The sequence below is a fragment of the Saccopteryx bilineata genome, chromosome 4, assembly GCF_036850765.1.
Source record: "Saccopteryx bilineata isolate mSacBil1 chromosome 4, mSacBil1_pri_phased_curated, whole genome shotgun sequence".
Taxonomy (NCBI): domain Eukaryota; kingdom Metazoa; phylum Chordata; class Mammalia; order Chiroptera; family Emballonuridae; genus Saccopteryx; species Saccopteryx bilineata.
The window spans coordinates 127,403,521-127,426,938 of record NC_089493.1 but is presented as its reverse complement, the minus strand read 5'-3'; the positions used below and the strand labels follow the sequence as shown (position 1 = coordinate 127,426,938).

At 39.7% G+C, this 23,418-nt stretch overlaps 1 protein-coding gene across 5 annotated transcripts in view; it reads left to right on the top strand.

Moving 5' to 3' along the window:
* Positions 1 to 23,418, top strand: part of MYO9A (myosin IXA) — a 290,547-nt gene that overhangs the window by 42,143 nt on the left and 224,986 nt on the right. For all 5 annotated transcript variants that reach the window (XM_066277973.1, XM_066277974.1, XM_066277975.1 and 2 more), the window contains exon 2: positions 5,364 to 6,274. In XM_066277973.1, the coding sequence (XP_066134070.1) occupies positions 5,435 to 6,274 (840 nt within the window). In that variant the 5' untranslated portion in view covers positions 5,364 to 5,434. The remainder of the gene's footprint in view (positions 1 to 5,363; positions 6,275 to 23,418) is intronic.

The window sequence follows — 23,418 nt, the reverse complement described above, 5'->3', positions numbered from 1 at the left end:
ACAGTTTATATGAAGCTAGATACTTAGGGATTCAGGAGAATGCAAGCATAGCTTTACAACTAGGAACCTGCCAGCTCAGAGCATAGCTTTATTGGCACTTCAGGACAGATAGCTTGATTTGAATAGGCTTAACTATAAGAAAAATACTCTTAAGATAACTAGGAAAATTGAATACTGACTAGTAATATTAAAAATTGTTAATTTTTAAAGGTGCGATTAATGGTACTGTGGTTGTTTTTAAAAAGGAGTAAATAGTGGGTTCTCAAGTAAATGCATGAAAGACAAAAAAGTCTTCTAGCAAAAAGTGTACCTGTAAGACTGAATTCTTAAACAAATTTAGCCACCTAATGCTGAGAAAGATAAAAAAACCAAAACAATCAGAAGAGCAGTTCACTCTGGATGAGATTAAATATTAGTTTGGAAAATATCAAATTATATACACTGCTCACAAAAATTAGGGGATATTTTATTGCTTCATATTCATTTTGAAATATCCCCTAAATTTTGTGAGCAGTATAGTTAGGATTTTCAAGGAAATAAGTGAATGAGTAATATCCCTTAAATTAAAACAGTTATGAAATTTAAACAGGGAGAATAAAGGTCAGGCAGTTATGAAAATGACAAGCCCTAGAAGTAAAAAATAATATAATTAAAAATAATAACGACATGGTGTTCATGAGTGTGGGACATCAGTAGGGTGTCAGTTTATCTATAATAAACTGTTACTCTATAAAATCAATGAGGTCTCAGACTGCTGAAAGGTTATTTCATGGTAGTTTACATGTTGCTCTTAAAATTCGCACAGCAGAGGAAATAGCAAAAATAATATTAAAGATGAACAAATAGAGGTGATGTGCCCTCTAGACATCAGAACATTATAGAACTCTAATAATTAGGATAGATTCAGGGATGGACAGACAGGCTAATGGAGCAGAATATAGAGCCAGATAGACTGATGATATTTTTGTGGAATTTGCTACATGACAAAGATGGCACATTATGTGAATCACTGGGGAAAAGTTTGTGATGCTGCTTCAGTTATTAATCTGAATTGGTGTGAAAATAATTGAGAGCCCTAACAGCATACATGAAAATAAATTCTGCATGGATTAAAAACCTAAATGAGAAAAGCAAAACTTAAGCTTTTTTAAAGAAAATACAAGATAATAATTATGTCCTTAAGATAAGAAAGGATTTTTTAAAAATTATACCAGGAGATAATGCTGTGTAGGCTTTGGAACCAGTCTGCCTGATTCAGATCTCAACTTTATCACACACTTTTTATGATATTGAAGCAAATTATATAATCTTTCTGTGTTTTCTCATTTGTAAAATGAGAATGATGATGATAAAAAGCAACCCTTAGCAGAATTGTGAGGATTAAATTAAATAATCCATGTCAAATGCTTAGAAAAATGACTAGTAAGCACACAATTAGAGTTAAGAGTAATTGTTAATGTTGTTCATCAAAAGAGAAACAAATCATATCGGTAAAGAATTGATAGATTTGTCTTGACCAGGCAGTGGTGCAGTGGATAGAGCATCAGTCTGAGAGGCTGAGGACCTAGGTTTGAAGCCCTGAGGTGGCTGGCTTGAGCGTGGGTTTTGTAGACATGACCCCATGGTCACTCCCTTGAGTGCAGAGGTAGATCACTGGCTTGAGCAAGGGTTCACTCCCTCTGCTGGAGCCCTCCAGTCAAGGCACATATGGGAAAGCAATCAAACAACTAAGGCACAGCAATGAAGAATCGATGTTTCTCATCTCTCCTCCTTATTGTCTGTCTGCCCCCCCTAAAAAAATTATAGATTTGACTATTAAAAATAAAAACTTCTCTCTAACAAAAAGCAATGAAATAAAATAGATAAACCACAGATTGGTAGAAGATATTTGTCACACATGCATCTGAAAAGTGGTTAATATTCAGGATATATGAAAAACTCATTCCAACCAGTTAAGGAAAAGACAAATCAAAAAAGGGAAAATGGAAAAGCAACTTAGTCTACACGGGTAATTATTATGATCCAATCTCACTAATAATTAGGAAAATGCAAAATAATGAGAGAGCTTTTTACACTTATTATCTTGGCAGAAACTCAAGTCTGACAATACTTTTATTGGTAAGGAGGCAGAGAAACCTGAGTTCTTCTCATGATGGTTGTGAAATAGTTTATACATTTTGGAGAAAGTTTTGGAGAATGCTTTTTAAGACCTAGTAAAGTTGAATATGCTTAAAACCCAGCAATTCTATCTACTTTTAGGTATGAAGCTCAGAAATTCTAGCAGAGGCACATGAAGAGACATGTATGAGAAGTATAACTTGTTCTAATAGTATGGTATTGGAAACATTCGAATACTATTTAAATGCTATTCACTATAAGGACAGTAGACTAAGAAATTATGGCATAATTATGTAATAGTTTAATTTTTAAAAAAAATTTTAGAGCAATTTGAGGTTCACAACAAAATTGAACAGAAGGTACAGAAATTTCCCATACATCTTCTGTCTGTCCCCACGCATACACTGTGGAACAACAAATGAATGCTTCCTTTCTCCCCCCCCTCTTCTTCCTCTCTCTGTCTCTATCAATAAATAAAAAAATTAAGCCCCGGCTGGATAGCTCGGTTAGTTAGAGGTCCCAGAATATAGAGGTTGCTAGTTCGATTCTCTGGTCAGGGCACATAAGGAGCAGCTTGATGTTCCTATTTCTCCCTGCTTATCTTAAAAAAAATTATATTAATTATGTTATATATAATTGTATATATTTGTTATTATATATGTCTGTTATTTACATAATGCAATGTAATATAATATATATGGGAATAATACCAACTTCAGGACAGTAGTTACCACCGCAGAGCAAAGAAGAGAATGTAAGTAACTCTATCTTTAATATTGTGTTTATAGAAGGATCTGGAGCAGTTACAGCAATTATCAGACTTGTTGAATTTGGATGGTAGATATATGACTGGTGTGTGGGTTTTTTTTTTTCTTTCCATTTTTCCAAAGCTGGAAACTGGGAGGCAGTCAGACAGACTCCCGCATGCGCCCAACCGGGATCCACCTGGCATGCCCACCAAGGGGCAATGCTCTGCCCCTCTGGGGCGTTGCTCTGTTGCATCCAGAGCCATTCTAGCGCCTGAGGCAGAGGCCACAGAGCCATCCTCAGCGCCCGGGCCAACTTTGCTCCAATGGAGCCTCGGCTGCGAGAGGGGAAGAGAGAGACAGAGAGGAAGGAGGGGGGGAGGGGTGGAGAAGCAGATGGGCTCTTCTCCTGTGTGCCCTGGCCAAAAATCGAACCCGGGACTCCTGCACACCAGGCCGATGCTCTACCACTGAGCCAACCGGCCAGTGCTATGACTGGTGTTTTTTTTGTTTGTTTTTGTGACAGAATCAGAGAGAGGGACAGATAGGGACAGACAGGAAGGGAGAGAGTTGATTGCTTTCTCAATGTGCCTTGACGTTGGGCTCAGGCTGGTGAGCCTTGCTCAAACCAGATGAGCCCGCGTTCCAACCAGATGAGCCCGTGCTCAAGCTGGCGACCTCCACGTCCCATTCCCACGCTCTATCCACTGCGCCACTACCTGGTCAGGCTGGCTGTTTTCTTGAATGTTTCATAGTAGTCTTAATAGTTGAAAGATCGAGGAAAAAGGTAAGAAAAAGTTTCTCTATTAGGACTTTGGCAAGTATGTAGTAGTTATGAGAGAGAAGTAACTAAAGGGTACTTAAAAAAATAACAGCATCTTTATGTTAAAGCATGAAATATGTTAGAAGGGAAAGTTTGATACACATGAGAGTGGTTTTTGATGGCGCAGGTTACTGTTGGATATGTTAAGAAATGTATTGTATGAGCCCTGGAAAGGATGTGGTACATATTTTTCTCTGTAGACAGGGATGGAAAAACAGAGATGAGATGAAAAGAGAAATGTATTTTGACTTGGTGAAGACATTTAAAGGAAATCACTATTTCCTCAGTGAAGTATAAAAGTTGAATTCATTTTTCTAGAGGTGTGATAAATGAAAAGATTGTAAGGACATGCAAAGTACTTGTAAGGAATGAAATAAGGTTAGATTAAAAGGTAGCATTGAAGGAAAAGGGAAGGTTGAGTAAAATTTGTAAGGTGTCTAGTTGTATAATTTCGTCAGCTTTGTTCAGCAAGACAGGGGCAGGATTCTTTGTTGCCCCCCTCACCTCTCCACCTTAGGGAAGGTGGAGAGTCAAGAGTATAGAAGTCCTTGAAAATATGTCTGCTCTATAGCAGGTTTTGGTTAATTAAATTAAAATAGTTTAATTTCTCTCTAATCTTATCTTACTGTTTTTAATTTCACAGAATTTTTGCCCCATCAATGGCATTTTTTTCTTGTTTTTGCTTTATTTATAAGATCTTTTCAGTGCAGGGTTATTAGATTTGTGTGATTATACTGTTAGTCTTAATCAATCTTTAGAGGTTCTTTAGATATTAAGAACCTTAGAAACACTTGAGATAGAAGACAAAATAATTTTTTTTATTTATTCATTTTAGAGAGGAGAGAGAGAGGGAGAGAGAAAGAGAGAGAGAGAGAGAGAGAGAGAGAGGAGAGAGAGACAGGGGGGAGGAGCTGGAAGCATCAACTCCCATATGTGCCTTGACCAGGCAAGCCTAGGGTTTCAAACTGGCGACTTCAGCATTTCCAGGTCGACGCTTTATCCACTGCGCCTCCACAGGTCAGGCAAAGACAAAATAATTTTTATTTGTCCTTTTTCGATTTGGGTTCACTAATATAATAAAACATTGGAATAGTTTTTGGCAAGTTGCTGTTTTAGAAAGTGCTTACATTTGGACAATAAAATGTAATATTATGTGGTCTCAGTGAGACCGTTTTCAAGACTGTTTCTCCTGAGTGCCCTCCTAGTCGCTAGATGGGATGCTGCCTGACTCATACATCACTTTAAAGCCATTAGATCTTTGCCTGACTAGTGGTGGTGCAGTGGATAAAGCTTCAACCTGGAAATGCTGAGGTTGCTGGTTCAAAACCCTGGACTTGCCTGGTCAAGACACATATGGTAGTTGATACTTCCAGCTCCTCCCCTCTTCCCTCTCTCTCTCTCTCCACCCCTACTCTCTAAAAAAAATAAATAAAGCCATTAGATCAGCGGTTCTCAACCTGTGGGTCGCGACCCCGGTGGGGGTCGCGACCCACAGGTTGAGAACTGCTGCATTAGATCTTTAACAGGAACAGAAAAAAAATTTCTGTCCTAAGATTTTGAATTTATGTTCTAAACTACATAATCAACATAATTGTTACGCATTTTTTTTCTTGAGCATCAGAAAGCAATGATTGTGTAATATGACTTCTAAGTGTTTCATATCTTTTATATTACAGTTCTTTTGCCATGAAAATGGTTTGCACAATCTTGAATACATACTCTTCATGCTGATGGGACAAGATCCAATATGAATATAAATGATGGAGGAAGACGACGCTTTGAAGATAATGAGCATACATTACATATATATCCTGGAACAATTTCAGAAGGGACAATCTACTGTCCAATTCCTGCCAGAAAAAACTCCACAGCTGCTGAGGTGATTGATTCTCTTATAAACAGACTTCATCTGGACAAAACAAAATGTTATGTTCTAGCAGAGGTAAAGGAATTTGGTGGAGAAGAATGGATACTCAATCCTACAGACTGTCCAGTTCAGCGAATGATGTTGTGGCCCCGAATGGCTCTGGAAAATCGCCTAAGTGGAGAGGACTACCGCTTTCTTCTGAGAGAGAAGAACATTGATGGATCGATCCATTATGGTAGTCTTCAGTCATGGCTACGGATAACAGAAGAACGGCGCAGGATGATGGAACGAGGCTTTCTTCCACAGCCTCCGCAGAAAGAATTTGATGATTTATGTAGCTTACCTGATTTGAATGAGAAAACTCTCTTAGAAAACCTACGAAATCGCTTTAAACATGAAAAAATATATACCTATGTTGGCAGTATTCTAATAGTTATTAACCCGTTCAAGTTTCTTCCTATTTATAACCCAAAATATGTCAAAATGTATGATAACCATCAATTGGGAAAACTTGAGCCTCACATTTATGCTGTGGCTGATGTAGCTTATCATACCATGCTTCAGCGCAAGAAGAATCAGTGCATTGTGATTTCAGGAGAGAGCGGTTCTGGGAAGACTCAAAGCACAAACTTTCTTATTCACCACCTTACTGCTCTCAGTCAGAAAGGATTTGCCAGTGGAGTAGAACAAATTATTCTTGGAGCTGGACCAGTACTTGAGGTGTGTAGAAATACTTTTCTTACTCCTAAACATATCTTTAAAAATTAAAAATAAAAGTCTGGTAGATGTGAGAAAAGGAAATGAAACTAAATAGAAATATCTATGTGATAAGTTACAAAGGAAGACTGGAAGATGGGATAGCTGAAAAGGCAGTATGAAAACTGAAGAGTAGTATGATAGTGGCACTATTTTTTCCTGACAGTGTCTTTGGGTCACAGTAATACAGAATAAAGAGATGATTGGAGTCAGATATATCCCTCTGTAAAGGGAGGTAGCACGGGCAAAACTCCCATTTGTAATAGGGTTGGGGAAGTAGGTGGTTGGGGAAAATGTTCTTGTTATATTTTTATCTTGGCAACCTTAATGTCTGTGCCCCAGCATTGACATTCTAAGGATTCACTTTTGAAAATGTAGATAATACGGAAATTTAAAAAAATTATGTAATGTTTTAGAAGTTTTACTATCCACGATAGAAAGGAAAGAAAATATGCTATTTATGTTTTAAAGCTGAAAGGAAAAGGTAATGTTACTTAGTTGGTTTTTAAAGAGTTTCTTTTTCCTTTTGCGAGAGAGAGAGACGGAGAGAGAGACAAGGACAGACAGACAGGGAGAGAGATGAGAAGCATCAGCTCATAGTTGTGGCACCTTAGTTCATCGATTACTATACTTCTCATCTGTGCCTTGACTGGGGGGCTTCAGCTGAGCTAGTGACCCCATGCTCTAGCCAATATCCTAGGGGTTTCAAACCTGGATCCCTAGCAATTTCAGACCAACTTGCTATCCACTGCGCCATCTCCTGGTCACACTTAAAGAGATTTTTGTGAGGTATCATTGAGATACAGTAAACTGCACATATATGCATTTTTTTTTTTTTATAAATTTTTATTAATGTTAATGGGATGACATTAATAATTCAGGGTACATATATTCAAATAAAACATGTCTAGGTTATCTTGTCATTAAATTATGTTGCATACCCCTCACCCAGAGTCAGATTGTCCTCCGTCACCCTCTATCTAGTTTTCTCTGTGCCCCTCCCCCTCCCCTAACTCTCTACCTCCCTCCCTCCTGCGTCCTCCCTCCCCCCACCCCTGGTAACCACCGCTCTCTTGTGTATATACCCCAAAACCTCAGAATCATTGATACGTAAAGACACATGTAGCCCCATGTTCATTGCAGCACTGTTCACAGTGGCCAAGACATGGAAACAACCAAAAAACCCTTCAATAGAAGACTGGATAAAGAAGATGTGGCACATATACACTATGGAATATTACTCAGAAATGATGACATCAGATCATTTACAACAAAATGGTGGGATCTTGATAACATACGGAGTGAAATAAGTAAATCAGAAAAAAACAAGAACTACATGATTCCATACATTGGTGGAACATAAAATGCATTTCTTATTAATTGATTTTAGAGAGACAGAGTGGAAGGGGGAGAGAGATATTTATTTGTTGTTCCACTTGGTTGTTCATTTATTGGTCACTTCGTATGTGCCCTGAGCAGGGATTGAACCTGCAACCTTGGTGTTTTCAGACATTGCTCTAACTGACTGAGCTATCTGACCAGGGCCTGAACTGCACATATTTAAAGTGTACAATTTGATTAATTTTGACATATGTTATGTATATATCCATTAAACCACCACCACTGTCAAGCTACTGAACACATACTTATTTTCCTTATTCAAGTTTTCTTACATTTCTTTGTATTACTACCTCTTTCACACCCTTTCTAGTCTACTCATATTCAAGAAACTACTTTAGTGTTTTCTGTTACTCTAGATTAGTTTGTATTTTCTATAATTTCACATAAATGGAATTCTACTGTATAATTATACTGTATGTACTCTTTTATGTTTGACTTTTTTACTTAATATCATTAATAGTCAACCATGTATATGTCAATAATTTATTCCTTTTGATAAGGTAGTATTTCATTGTGTAGAAACACCACACTTTGTTTATCCATTCACCTGTTGGTGGACATTTAGGCTGTTTTCAGTTTTTGGCTTTTACTCATAAAGCTATATACAAGATATTTGTGTGGACGTACACTTTACTTTCTCTTGGTAAATACCTAAGAGTGAAATGACTAGATCATATAATTGGTATATGTTTCAGTTTTTTAAGAAACTGCCAAACTGACTGACCAGGTGGTGGTGCAGTGGGTACAGCATTGACCTGGGATGCTGAGGACCCAGTTTTGAAACGCGAGGTCACTGGCTTGAGAGCGGGCTCATCTGGCTTGAGCGCAGGTTGCTGGCTTGAGAGTGGAATCATAGAAATGACCCTATAGTCACTGGCTTGAGCCTAACGTCACTGAATTGAGTCCAGGGTCGCTGGCTTGAGCAAGGGGTCAACTTGCTTTGCTGGAGACACCCCTACCCTGCCAAGGCACAACTAAGGTGCTGCAACGAAGAGTTGATGCTTCTCATCTCTCCCTTCCTGTCTGTCTCTCTTACTAAAAAAACAAACAAACAAAAAGAAACTGCCAAACTTTTCCAAAGTGATTGTACATATCATTAATATTCCCACCAGTGTGCGACAGTTCCAGTTTCTTCGTATCCTTGCTAATGCTACATTTTCTTTATCCATTCATCTGTCAATGGACACTGAGACAGTTTCTATTTCTTGGCTATTGAATAATGCTGCAATGAACATGAGAATGTGAATATCTTCTCTAAAATAATGATTTTATTTCCCTCAAATATATTCCCAGAAGCAGAATTTCTGGAAAACATGCTAGTTCTGCCTGACCAGGCGGTGGCACAGTGGATAGAGCGTCGAACTGGGATGTGTAGGACCCAGGTTTGAGAACCCAAGGTCGCTAGCTTGAGTGCAGTCTCATCTGGCTTGAGCAAAAAGCTCACCAGCTTGGACCCAAGGTCACTGGCTCAAGCAAGGGGTTACTTGGTCTGCTGAAGGCCCACGGTCAAGGCACATATGAGAAAGCAATCAATGAACTAAGGTGTCGCAACGAAAAACTGATGATTGATGCTTCTCATCTCTCTCCGTTCCTGTCTCTCTGTCCCTATCTATCCTCTCTGACTCTCTCTCTGTTCCTGTAAAAAAAAACAACAAAAAACGTGGTAGTTCTGTTTTTAATTTTTTGAGAGACCACTATACTGTTTACATCAGTTTATGTTACCAGTGTAGAAGGGCTTTATTATTTTACCCCACATCCTCACAAATAATTATCTCATGTCTTTTGGATGATAGACATTCTAACAGGTTTGAGTTGACATCTCATTGTAGTTTTGCTGTGTATTTCCTGAAGATGAGTAATGTTGAACATCTTTTCATATAGCTGTTGGCTACATGAAAAAAATGTGTAGTCAGTTTTCTGCCCATTTTATTTTATTGGATTTAGTTTTATGCTGTTGAGTTGTTTAAGTTCTTAATATATTTTGGATATTAATCTCATCGGATGCTGATTTGTAAATTTTTCTTTCCATTAGGTATGTTGTGTTTTCACTTTGTTGATAGTTTCCTTTGCTGTGCAGAAGCTTTTTGTTTTGGTATAGTTCCACTTGTTTATTTTCACTTTTGGTGTCAAATCCAAAAAGTCATTGCTAAGATCCACGTCTCTCCCTGTTGTTGTTGTTTTTAATAGGAGTTTTATGGTTTTAGATCTTATTACATTCAAGTCTTTAATTGATTTTTGTGTATGACATTACATAGGGGTTTAGTTCCAGTCGTTTTGCGAGTGACTTCAGTTTTCCTAGCACTTTTTCCTCATTGTATATTGGCTCTTTTGTCATAAGTTAATTGACCATATATGCATGGGTATATTTCTGAATTCTCTGTTCTGTTCTACTGATCTATACATCTGTTCAGTTTTTTTCTTTTTGTTTGTTTGTTTTTTGGCCAGTACCCTACTGTTTATTAGTACTACAGCTTTATAATATAATTTGAAGTCAGAAAAAGTATGATAGTGGCAGTATTTTTTCCTAAGACCTGTGATGCCTTCAGCTGAATCACTTTGGCTATTCAGGATCTTGTGTAACTCCGTATATGTTTTATGACTTTTTTTCCCTGTTTCTGTGTAAAATACTGTTGGAATTTTGATAGGAATTTCGATGAACCTGTAGGTTGCTTTGGTATTATGGACATTTATCAGTATTCTTCCAATCCATGAGCATGGGATATCTTTCCATTTATTTATGTCTTCTTCAATTTCTTTCATTAATTTCTTAGAGTTTTCATTGTACAGATCTTTCACCTCCTTGGTGAAATTTCTCCGAGATTTAATCCTCACTTAATAGTACCTTTTGAAGAGAAAAATGTTTTGTTCCATATCCTAGTGGGAATTTAAAATTTTGATGATGTCCAATTTAGCCATTTTTTTCTTTATGGATTGTACTTTTGGTGTTGCGTTTAAGTAAACTTTGACTAACCAATAGATTACAAAGATTTTCTCTTATTTTTTTCCATTTGTATTTAGGTCTGTGGCCCATTTTGAGTTTTTTTTTTTTTGCATTTTTCTGAAGCTGGAAACAGGGAGAGACAGTCAGACAGACTCCCGCATGCGCCCGACCGGGATCCACCCGGCATGCCCACCAGGGGCGACGCTCTGCCCACCAGGGGGCGATGCTCTGCCCATCCTGGGCGTCACCATATTGTAACCAGAGCCATTCTAGTGCCTGAGGCAGAGGCCACAGAGCCATCCCCAGCGCCCGGGCCATCTTTGCTCCAATGGAGTCTTGGCTGTGGGAGGGGAAGAGAGAGACAGAGAGGAAGGTGCGGCGGAGGGGTGGAGAAGCAAATGGGCGCTTCTCCTGTGTGCCCTGGCCGGGAATCGAACCCGGGTCCTCCGCACGCTAGGCCGACGCTCTACCGCTGAGCCAACCGGCCAGGGCTGAGTTCATTTTTTGTTTATGGTGCAAGGCATAGATCCAGTGTTTATCTCTGAATATTTTTTTTATATACATAAAGTTTTATTAATTTTAATGGGGTGACATTAATAAATTAGGGTACGTATATTCAAAGAAAACATGTCCAGGTTATCTTGTCATTCAATTATGTTGCATACCCATCACCCAAAGTCAGATTGTCCTCTATCACCTTCTATCTAGTGTTCTTTGTGCCCCTCCCCCTCCCCCCTCCTTCCCTCTCTCCCCATAACCACCACACTAAGTCCATGTCTCTTAGTCTCGTTTTTATGTCCCACCAATGTATGGAATCATGCAGTTCTTATTTTTTTCTGATTTACTTATTTCACTCCGTATAATAATATCAAGATCCCACCATTTTGTTGTAGATGATCTGATGTCATCATTTCTTATACCTGAGTAGTATACCATAGTGTATATGTGCCACATCTTCTTTATCTGGTAATATATATATATATATTTTTTTTTACTTTTTTTTTTTTTTACTGTGATTAAAACCTTTAAAAGCAAACTCTTGGCCAATACAACAAGAATCCATAAAAGAGTGAATATTCTTTTATTTCGAGACTAATATTTGTTTCAGGACTTTTTTTCTTCCCTATATTGCCTTTGTGTCTTATGTCAAATAATCATTTGTCCATGTATTGTATATTTCTAGTTTTTTTCTTCTGTCCCATTGATCTGTTTGTCTGCATTTATGCCAGTACCACATTGTTTTCATTTTATAGCTTTACAATAATTCTTGAAATTAGGTGGTATTAATCCTCCAGTTTTTTTCCTTTTGCATAGTTTGGATATTCTAGGGCAGGGGCCCCAAATTTTTTACACAGGGGGCCAGTTCACTGTCCCTCCGACCGTTGGAGGGCCACCACATACAGTGCTCCTCTCACTGACCACCAATGAAAGAGGTGCCCCTTCCGGAAGTGCAGCAGGGGGCCGAATAAATTTAGGCCTCAGGAGGCCGCAGTTTGGGGACACCTGTTTTAGGGTCTTTGCATTTTTATATGAATTTTAGTACTGAATTGTCAGTTTCTCCATAAAGCCTTTTGGGACTGTAATTGGGATAGCATTGAATCTGTAGTTCAATTAGGGAAGTTTTGACATGGTAACAATATTAAGTCATCTGACCCATGAAAAAGTTTATTTCTCCATTAAGATCTTCTACAATTTATTTTTGCAATATTTTGTTTTCAATGTACAGGTTGTTTACATCGTTGGTAAGCGACATCTCAGTTTTTCATAAATAGTATTTTAAAATTTTCAATTGTTCCTAGTATACAGAAGTATATATTGATCTTGTGTTCTGCATCCTGGCTAGATGCAAATATTAGTTCTATTTTCTTAGTTTCCATTGGATTTTGTGGATAGGAAGTCATGTTTGAGAATAAAGGACAGTTTTTTTCTTCCAATCTGAATGTCTTTTTTTCTTGCAAATTTCACTACTGCTCACAAAAATTAGGGGATATTTCAAAAAGGAATATGAGGTGATAAAATATCCCCTAATTTTTGTGAGCAGTATATTAAGTATGATTATAGCTGTTGGCTTTGTATAGATACTCAGTATTAGATTGGGTCATTACTTTTTATTTCCCTTTTGTTTAGATTTTTTTCGTCAGGAATGGATTTTGGATTTTTTGTCAAATAGTTTTTCACTGTCTCTTGATATGGTTATATGGTTTTAAAAAAATAGTTTGTTAATCTGGTGAATTACATTGATGGATGTTTGAATGGTAAACCAACTCAGGATTCCTGGAATAAATGCCACTAGATCATGATATATTATCTTTTAATATATTGCTGTGCTGGTTTGGTTTGCTAAAATTTTGTTTAGAATTTTTGCATCTGTGGTCATGAGAAATATTGTTTTCTTTAATGTCTTTGTTTTTGGTGTCAGGATAATGCAGTCCCCATGGAATGAGTTGTGAAATCTTCTCATATTTTTGGAAGAGTTTGTGTAAAACTTGTGTTTTCCCCCCTACTGTCAGGATTAGAAATTATTATTTTTACTATTTTTGTGTGTGTGTGTGACCGAAACAGAGACAGAGAGAGGGACAGATAGGGATAGACAGAGAGGAAGGGCGAGAGATGAGAAGCATCAGTCTTTCGTTGTGGCTCCTTAGTTTTTCATTGATTGCTTTCTCATATGTGCCTTGACCGGAGGACTGCAGCAGAGCAAGTGACTCCTTGTTCAAGCTAGCGACCTTGGGCTTCAAGCCAGCGACTTTTGGACTCAAGCTGGTGAGCCCACACTCAAGCCTGATGAGCCTGCTCTCAAGTCAGTGACCTTGGGGTTTCGAACCTGCATCCTCTGCTTTCCAGTCCAGTGCTCTAATCCACTGCACCACCACCTGGTCAGGCAGGATTAGAAGTTATTAATGAAGCAATGTGGACCTGATGTTATCTTTGCAGAAAGTTGCAGTTTTTCAGGTAGATTCGGGTTATTTGTGCTATTTATTCTTCTTGAATTAGCTTTGGTACTTTGTATTTTCAAAGAAATTGCTTCCTCTAAGTTAAATTTATTAACATGTTTTATACTATGTTCTTTTATTATGCAAAGCACTGGCTTTTGCTTTTATGGATTTTTTGTTGTTTTGCTGTTTTACATTTTTTTTTTTTTTTTTTTTTTTTTTTTTTTTTTTACAGAGGCAGAGATAGACAGGGACAGACAGACAGGAACCGAGAGAGATGAGACGCATCCATCATCAGTTTTTCGTTGCGACTTCTTAGTTGTTCATTGATTGCTTTCTCACATGTGCCTTGACCGCGGGCCTTCAGCAGACCGAGTAACCCCCTGCTGGAGCCAGTGACCTTGGGTCTAAGCTGGTGAGCTCTTTGCTCAAGCCAGATGAGCCCGCGCTCAAGCTGGCGACCTTGGGGTCTCGAACCTGGGTCTTTCCGCATCCCAGTCCGACGCTCTGTCCACTGCGCCACCACCTGGTCAGGCTGTTTTACATTTTCTTAATTTCAGCTTTGATTCTTATTATTTTTTGGTTTGTGTTACATTTAATGTAATTTACTTACATTATGATTACTTTTTTTAGTTTCTTAGTGTGGTATCTGAGGTCATTGATTTGAGACCTTACCTTTCTGATAGTCATTTCGTGGTCTAAAATCTCCCCTAGTGGTATCTTATAAATTCTATGTTGTGTTTTCATTTATATTTAGTTCAAAATATTTTCTAATTTCCCTCTTGATTTTTATGAATAATGTATTACCTAGATCTGTGGTGGTTGTTTTTTTTTTTTTTTTTTGCTAGAGAGAGAGGGAGAAAGAGACAGGAAGGGAGAGAGATAAGAAGCATCAACTCATTGTTGCAGCACTTTTAGTTCATTGATTCTCATACGTGCCTTGACGGGGGGGGGGGGGGGGGGGGGACTCCAGCGAGCCGAGCCAGTGACCTTTTGCCAAGCCAGTGACCTAGGGCTCAAGACAGCAATCATGGGGGATCATTGCCGTGATCCCACACTCAAGCCAGTGACCCCCACGCTTAAGCTGGTGAGCTAGAGCTCAAGCCAGATGAACCTGTGCTCAAGTTGGTGACCTTGGGGTTTCGAATCTGGGACGTCAGCATTCCTGATTGATGCTCTGTCCACTGCACCACCACCTGTCAGGCAAGAGTTTTGTACATTTTAAATTATTTATTTATTGATTTATTCATTCATATTTTACAGAGACAGTGAGTCAGAGAGAGGGATAGACAGGGACAGACAGACAGGAACAGAGAGAGAGAGATGAGAAGCATCAATCATTAGTTTTTCATTGCGCGTTGCAACACCTTAGTTGTTCATTGATTGCTTTCTCATATGTGCCTAGACCACGGGCCTTCAGCAAACCGAGTAACCCCTTGTTGGACCCAGCGACCTTGGGTTCAAGCTGGTAGGCTTTTTTTTTTTTTTTTTTGCATTTTTCCGAGGCTGGAAATGGGGAGGCAGTCAGACAGACTCCCGCATGCACCTGACCGGGATCCATCCGGCATGCCCACCAGGGGGTGATGCTCTGCCCCCAAGGGGCGTCGCTCTGTTGCATTGAGAGCCATTCTAGCACCTGAGGCAGAGGCCACAGAGCCATCCTCAGCGCCCGGGCCATCTTTGCTCCAATGGAGCCTCGGCTGTGAGAGGGGAAGAGAGAGACAGAGAGGAAGGAGAGGGGGAGGGGTGGAGAAGCAGATGGGCCCTTCTCCTGTGTGCCCTGGCTGGGAATTGAACCTGGAACTCCTACATGCCAGGCCGACGCTCTACCACTGAGCCAACTGGCCAGGGCCCAAGCTGGTAGGCTTTTGCTCAAACCAAATGAGCCCGCGCTCAAGCTGGCAACCTCGGGGTCTCGAACCTGGGTCCTCTGCATCCCAGTCCGACGCTCTATCCACTGCGCCACCGCCTGGTCAGGTGAGTTTTGTACTTTTAACTCTGACTTTTAGGCCTTTAATTCATTTTGAATTAATTTTTAAAAGATTTTATTTATTGATTTTACAGAGAGAGGAGGTGGAGGGGAGCAAGAAGTATCAACTCATAGTTGCTTCACTTTAGTTGTTCATTGGTTGCTTGTCATATGTGCTTTGACCAGGCAAGCCCAGAGTTTTATACTGGTGACATCAGCATTCCGGGTTGAAGCTTTATTCATTGTGCCACCACAGGCCAGGCTTGAATTAATTTTTTGTATGGTATGAAGCAGGAATTCAGCTTCATTATTTTGCGTGTGGTTAAAAGACTGTTTGTCTCTATTGAATTGTCTTGGCATCCTTGTTGAAACTTGACTGACCGCCTGACCTGCGGTGGCGTGGTGGTTGAAGCTTCGACCTGGGATGCTGAGGTTGCCGGTTCAAAACCCTGGGCTTCCCTGGTCAGGGCACATGTGGGAGTTGATGCTTTCTGATCCTCCCCCCTTCTCTCTCTCTCTCTCTCTCTCTCTCTCTCTGTCCCCTCTCTCTAAATGAATAAATAAAAATAATTAATTAAAATATTAAAAAAAAACAAGAAACTTGATTGACCATTAAAATGCAAGGGTTCATTTCTTTTTTTTTTAATCAAATAAATGCTAAATATAATTTATTATAGGGAAATGATACCAAAGATTATGAAGAGAAAATTAATAACAAATGCAGATGATGCTTCATAGTAGTTTATCTAGGGAATATCTGAGATTAAAAGTTTTCATTGCTCTAGATGTCCGTAACAGCATTAAAATACATTTCTTTTTTTTAATCTTATTTTTATTAATTTTAGTGCAGTGACATTGATAAATCAGGGTACATATTTTCCGAGAAAATATCTCCAGATTATTTATTTTTTTAAAAGATTTTATTTATTCATTATATATATATATATATAGAGATAGAGAGAGAGAGAGAGAGAGAGAGAGAGAAGAGGGAGGAGCAGGAAGCATCAACTCCCATATGTGCCTTGACTAGGCAAGCCCAGGGTTTTGAACTGGCAACCTCATTGTTTCCAGGTTGATGCTTTATCCACTGCGCCACCACAGGTCAGGCTCCAGATTATTTTGACATTTGATTATGCTGCATACCCCTCACCCAAAGTCAAATTGTCTTCCGTCACCTTCTATATGGTTTTCTATGTGCCCCTCCCCTACCCCTACCCCCGCCCTCTCCTTCCTTGCCCCCTCCCCTCCCCTCCACCCACCCCGTTACCATCATATTCTTGTCCATGTCTCTGAGTCTCAATTTTATGTCCCATCTATGTATGAGTTCATATAGTTCTTAGTTTTTTCTAATTTACTTATTTCACTCCATATAATGTTATCAAGGTTCATCCATGTTATTGTAAATGATCCGATGTCATCATTTTTTATGGCTGAGTAGTATTCCATAGCATATATGTAGCAAAGCTTTTTAATCCACTCATCCTCTGACAGACACTTGGGCTGTTTCCAGATCTTCGCTATTGTGAACAATGCTGCTATAAACATGGGGGTGCATTTCTCCTTCTAGAACTGTTCTATGGTGTTCTTGGGGTATATTCCTAAAAGTGGGATAGCTGGGTCAAAAGGCAGTTCGATTTTCAATTTTTTGAGGAATCTCCATACTTTTTACCACAGAGGCTGCACCAGTCTGCATTCCCACCAGCAGTGTAGGAGGGTTCCCTTTTATCCACATCCTCGCCAGCACTTACTCTGTTGTTTTGTTGATGAGCGCCATTTTGACTGGTGTGAGGTGATATCTCATTGTTGGTTTTTTTTTTGTTTTTTTTTTTGTATTTTTCTGAAGCTGGAAACAGGGAGAGACAGTCAGACAGACTCCCGCATGCGCCCGACCGGGATCCACCCGGCATGCCCACCAGGGGCGACGCTCTGCCCACCAGGGGGCGATGCTCTGCCCCTCCGGGGCGTTGCTCTGCCGCGACCAGAGCCACTCTAGCGCCTGGGGCAGAGGCCAAGGAGCCATCCCGAGCGCCCAGGCCATCTTTGCTCCAGTGGAGCCTTGGCTGTGGGAGGGGAAGAGAGAGACAGAGGAAGGAGAGGGGGAGGGGTGGAGAAGCAGATGGGCGTTTCTCCTGTGTTCCCTGGCCGGGAATTGAAACCGGGACCCCCGCATACCAGGCCGACGCTCTACCACTGAGCTAACTGGCCAGGGCCCCATTTTGGTTTATTTTTGTGAATGGTGTAAGTTGGTGGTCTAGTTTCATTTTATTTTTGGTTGCTGTCCACTTTCCCCAACACTATTTATTAAAGAGGCTGTCTTTACTCCATTGTATGCCTTTACGTCCTTTGTCAAATATCAGTTGTGCATAGAGCTTGGGTTTATTTCTGGGTTCTTTGTTCTGTTCCATTGATCTATGTGCCTGTTCTTATGCCAGTACCAGGCTGTTTTGAGTACAATGGCCTTGTAGTATAGCTTGATATCAGGAAGTGTGATACCTCCCCCTTTATTCTTCTTTTTTAAGATTGCTGAGGCTATTCGTGTTCTCTTTTGGTTCCATATAAATTTTTGGAATATGTGATCTATATCTTTAAAGTATGTCATTGGTATTTTAATTGGTATTGCATTGAATTTATAAATTGCTTTGGGTAATATAGACATTTTAGAGATGTTTATTCTTCCTAACCATGAGCATGGTATATGCCTCCACTTGTTTGTATCTTCCTTTACTTCTTTTATCAATGTTTTATAATTTTCCGAGTACAAGTCTTTAGTCTCCTTGGTTAAATGTACTCCTAGGTACTTTATTTTTTTGGTTGTAATAGTGAAGGGGATTGTTTCCTTAATTTCTCTTTCTGACTGTTCATTGTTGGTGTATAAAAATGCCTCTGATTTCTGAGTATTAATTTTATATCCTGCCACCTTGCTGAATTCATTTACCAGGTCCAGTAGTTTTTTTAATTTTTTATTATTTTATTTTATTTTATTTTTTTAAAAACTTTTTTTTTTTAAATTTTTTATTTATTCATTTTAGAGAGGAGAGAGAGAGACACAGAGAGAGAGAGAAGAGACAGAGAGAGAGAAGGGGGGAGGAGCTGGAAGCATCAACTCCCATATGTGCCTTGACCAGGCAAGCCCAGGGTTTCGAACCAGCAACCTCAGCATTTCCAGGTCAATGCTTTATCCAGTGCGCCACCTCAGGCCAGGCCAGGTCCAGTAGTTTTTTGACTGAGACTTTAGGGTTTTCTATATACAGTATCATATCATCTGCAAATAATGATAGCTTTACTTTTTCTTTTCCATCTTGAATGCCTTTTATTTCGTCCTCTTGTCTGATTGCTGTGGCTAGGACTTCCAGGACTATGTTGAATAAGAGTGGTGAAAGGGGGCACTCCTACCTTGTTCCTGATCTTAAGGGAATTTCTTTTAATTTTTGCCCATTGAGTATGATGTTGGCTGTGGGTTTGTCATAGATGGCTTTTTTCATGTTGAGGTATGTTCCCTGTATTCCCATTTTGCTGAGAGTTTTGATCATGAATGGGTGCTGGATTTTATCGAATGATTTTTCTGCATCTATAGAAATTATCATGTGGTTTTTCTCCTTCCTTTTGTTTATGTGATGAATCACATTGATTGATTTGCAAATATCATACTAGCCTTGCCTCCCCAGAATAAATCCCACTTGATCATGGTGTATGATTTTTTCCATATATTGTTGGATCCGGTTTACTAATATTTTGTTGAGGATTTTAGCATCTATATTCATCAGGCATATTGGCCTATAATTTTCTTTCTTTGTGTTGTCTTTGCCCGGTTTTGGAATCAGAATTATGCTCACCTCATAAAAGGAGTTTGGAAGTCTTCCTTCCTCTTGAATTTTTTGAAATAGCTTGAGAAGGATAGGAGTTAGTTCTTCTTTGAATATTTGGTAGAATTCAGTTGTGAAGCCATCAGGCCCAGGACTTTTCTTTTTGGGGAATTTTTTGATAACTGTTTCAATCTCATTTGTTGTAATTGGTCTGTTTATGTTTTCTGATTCTTCCAGATTGATTTTTGGAAGATTGTATGTTTCAAGGAATTTGTCCATTTCATCAGGTTGTCTAGTTTTTTGGCATACAGTTCTTCATAGTATTTTCTTACAATATTTTGTATTTCTGTTGTGTCAGTTGTTATTTCTCCACTCTCATTTCTAATTTTATTTGAGTCCTCTATCTTTTTTCCTTGGTGAGTCTAGTTAAAGGTTCATCAATCTTGTTTACCTTTTCAAAGAACCAGGTCCTAGTTTTATTGATCCTCTCTATTGTTTCTTTAGTCTCTATGTAATTTATTTTTGCTCTGATCTTTATTATTTCCTTCCTTCTACTGCATTTGGGCTTTACTTGCTGTTCTTTTTCTAGTTCTTTTAGATGGGGGGTTAAGTTGTTTATTTGAGCTTTTTCTAGCTTCTTAAAGTGTGCCTGTAGTGCTATGAACTTCCCTCTCAGTACTGCTTTCGCTGTGTCCCATTAATTTTGAGTTGTTGTATGCTCATTATCATTCGTTTCTAGGAAGTTTTTTATTTCTTCTTTGATCTCATTCTTAATCCATTCGTTATTTAACCACCTGCTATTTAGTTTATATGTATTTGAGAATTTTTGAGCTTTTCTGTTGTGGTTGATTTCTAGTTTAATGCCATTGTGATCAGAGAAAGTGCTTGATATGATTTCAATCTTCTTAAATTTGTTGAGACTGCTTTTGTGCCCTAACATGTGGTCTATTCTAGAGAATGTACCATGAGCACTTGAAAAGAATGTATATTCTGCTGCTTTAGGGTGAAAGGTTCTGAAGATATCTATTAAATCGAGTTGATGTAGTGTGTGCTTTAAGTCTGCTGTTTCTTTGTTAATTTTCTTCCTTGAGGATCTATCTAGTGATGTTAGTGGGGTATTGAAATCCCCTACTATTATAGTATTGCTGTTGATCTCGCTCTTTATATCCATCAAAGTCTGCTTTATATATTTAGGTGCTGCTTTATTAGGTGCGTAAATATTTATAATAGTTATATCTTCCTGTTGGATTGCTCCCTTTATCATTATGTAGTGGCCTTCTTTATCTCTTACTATATTCTTTGTTTTAAAGTCCATTTTGTCTGATATAAGTATTGCTACCCCAGCTTTTATTTCATTTCCATTTGCATGAAATGTTTTTTTCCATCCTTTTACCTTCAGTCTATGTGCGTCTTTTGTTTTAAGGTGTGTCTCTTGCAGACAGCATATGTATGGGTCCTGTTTTCTTATCCATGCAGCTACCCTATGTCTTTTGATTGTATCATTTAATCCATTCACATTTAAGGTTATTATTGATATGTAGTTGTTTATTGCCATTTTATTATTTAAAGCTGTATTCCTCTTTTGCTATATTCTTTTCCTTCTTTGATCTGTTTACACCATTCCCCCTAACATTTCCTGCAGCATTGGTTTGGTTGTAATGAATTTCTTGAGTGTTTTTTTTTGTCTGGGAAACTTTTTATTTCTCCTTCAATTTTAAGTGATAGCCTTGCTGGATAAAGTAGTCTTGGTTGTAGGTATTTGTTCTGCATTACTTTGAATATTTCTTGCCATTCCCTTCTGGCCTCAAGTGTTTCTGTTGAGAAGTCTGATGTCATCCTTATGGGGGCTCCTTTGTAGGTGATAGCCTTTTTTTTCCTAGCAGTTTTTTTTATTTTTTTCATTTTTCTGAAGCTGGAAACAGAGACAGTCAGACAGACTCCCGCATGCGCCCGACCGGGATCCACCCAGCACGCCCACCAGGGGCGATGCTGTGCCCACCAGGGGGCGATGCTCTGCCCATCCTGGGTGTCGCCATGTTGCGACCAGAGCCACTCTAGCGCCTGAGGCAGAGGCCACAGAGCCATCCCCAGCACCCGGGCCATCTTTGCTCCAATGGAGCCTCAGCTGCGGGAGGAGAAGAGAGAGACAGAGAGGAAAGCACGGCGGAGGGGTGGAGAAGCAAATGGGCGCTTCTCTTGTGTGCTCTGGCCGGAATCGAACCCTTGTCCTCCGCACGCTAGGCCGACGCTCTACCGCTGAGCGAACCGGCCAGGGCTCCTAGCAGTTTTTAATATTTTCTCTTTATCACTTAGCTTTGTTTTTTTGTTTTTTTTTTAGCTTTGGTATTTTAATTATGATGTGTCTTGGTGTAGGTTTCTTTGGGTTTCTCTTTAATGGTTCTCTGCGCTTCTTGAACTTGTGAGAGTTTCTCCTGCATTAATTTAGGGAAGTTTTCAGCTATGATATGATTGAACAAAGTCTCTATCTTTCTCCTCTTTTTCAGGAACCCCTATAATGCAGATGTTATTTCTCTTCATGTTGTCACAGAGCTCTCTAAGAGTTTCCTCAGAGTTTTTGAGTCTCTTTTCTTTTTTTTTCTCTGCTTTCATGCCTTAATTCAACTTGTCCTCCAACTCGCTGAGTCGATCCTCAGCTGCATCCATCCTCTTTTTAATTCCTTCCATTGTGGTCTTAGTTTCTGATATTGTATTTGTCATCTCCGACTGATTTTTTTTTTTTTTTGTATTTTTTTGAAGCTGGAAACGGGGAGAGACAGTCAGACAGACTCCCGCATGCGCCCGACCGGGATCCAGCCGGCATGCCCACCAGGGGCGACGCTCTGCCCACCAGGGGGCAATGCTCTGCCCCTCCGGGGAGTCACTCTGTCGCAACCAGAGCCACTCTAGCGCCTGGGGCAGAGGCCAAGGAGCCATCTCCAGCGCCCGGGCTATCTTTGCTCCAATAGAGCCTTGGCTGCGGGAGGGGAAGAGAGAGACAGGGAGGAAGGAGGAGGTGTGGGTGGAGAAGCAAATGGGCGCTTCTCCTATGTGCCCTGGCCGGGAATCGAACCCGGGTCCCCCGCATGCCAGGCTGACACTCTACTGCTGAGCCAACTGGCCAGGGTCTGATTATTTTTTAATATTTCAATATCTTTTTTTATACTTGCTATTTCTTCATTTAGGTGTTTGTAATGACCATCCATTGTTGTTCTAAGGTCCCTAAGCATCCTTACAATCATTATTTTGAACTCCGCATCAGGAAGTTTGGTTATTTCCATATCACTCAGTTCATTTCCTGGAAGTTTCTCTTGTGGTTTCATTTGGATTGCACTTTTTTGTCTTCTCATTATGTCTGTGTATTTGGGTGTTTTGTTTGTAGAGCTGGTTGAGTCTAGGCTTGGTGTTGTCTGCCTCCAGTTTTCAATTGTGTAATTTCTAGGTCTTCATGGGTTGGCATCAGCTATTATTTGTAATCCACTTTTGGATTTGGGGTGCCTTGAAGTCTTGATTTGTTTGTTTTCTTAACAGGTGATTGTCTTGTGTACTGATCTCAGCAGGGGGCTTATTTGAAACTGTATCCAGGAATGGGTGGGTGTGACCTGAGGCTCTGAAGTCCTCTTCTGCCAGTTATTCTCTCTGGGTGTGGGTTGTTTTCTCAGTTTCAGTAGGGGGAGGTGTATCTCAGATCTCCATGGAGACCTGAGTTACTGCTCCTCCTCCCCACTTCTTCTTTTCAGCTGTGTCTTGTTGCGCTGATTGGAGCTGGAGAGATGTCTGTATCTCTGTGACCTGGAAGTACTTTTGTATTTTGCTTTGTGGAAGGATCAACCCCTTCCCCAGTTATGGCTGCCTCCAGTACTGAATGAGTCAGCTTTTCAGGTTGTTCTCTGCATTTCTGTCCCCCTCATCATCTGTCTCTCTCTCTCCCCTTTCTTTTTGGAAATCAAGGGGCCCTTTCAACACACCTCATTCCCTGGTCGCCAGGCAAGTGGCTGTGAGTAGTATTTAATGCTCTTTTCCTAGGAGTGAGAGCCCAGCCTCACCTCCCCCCCCCTGTTCCT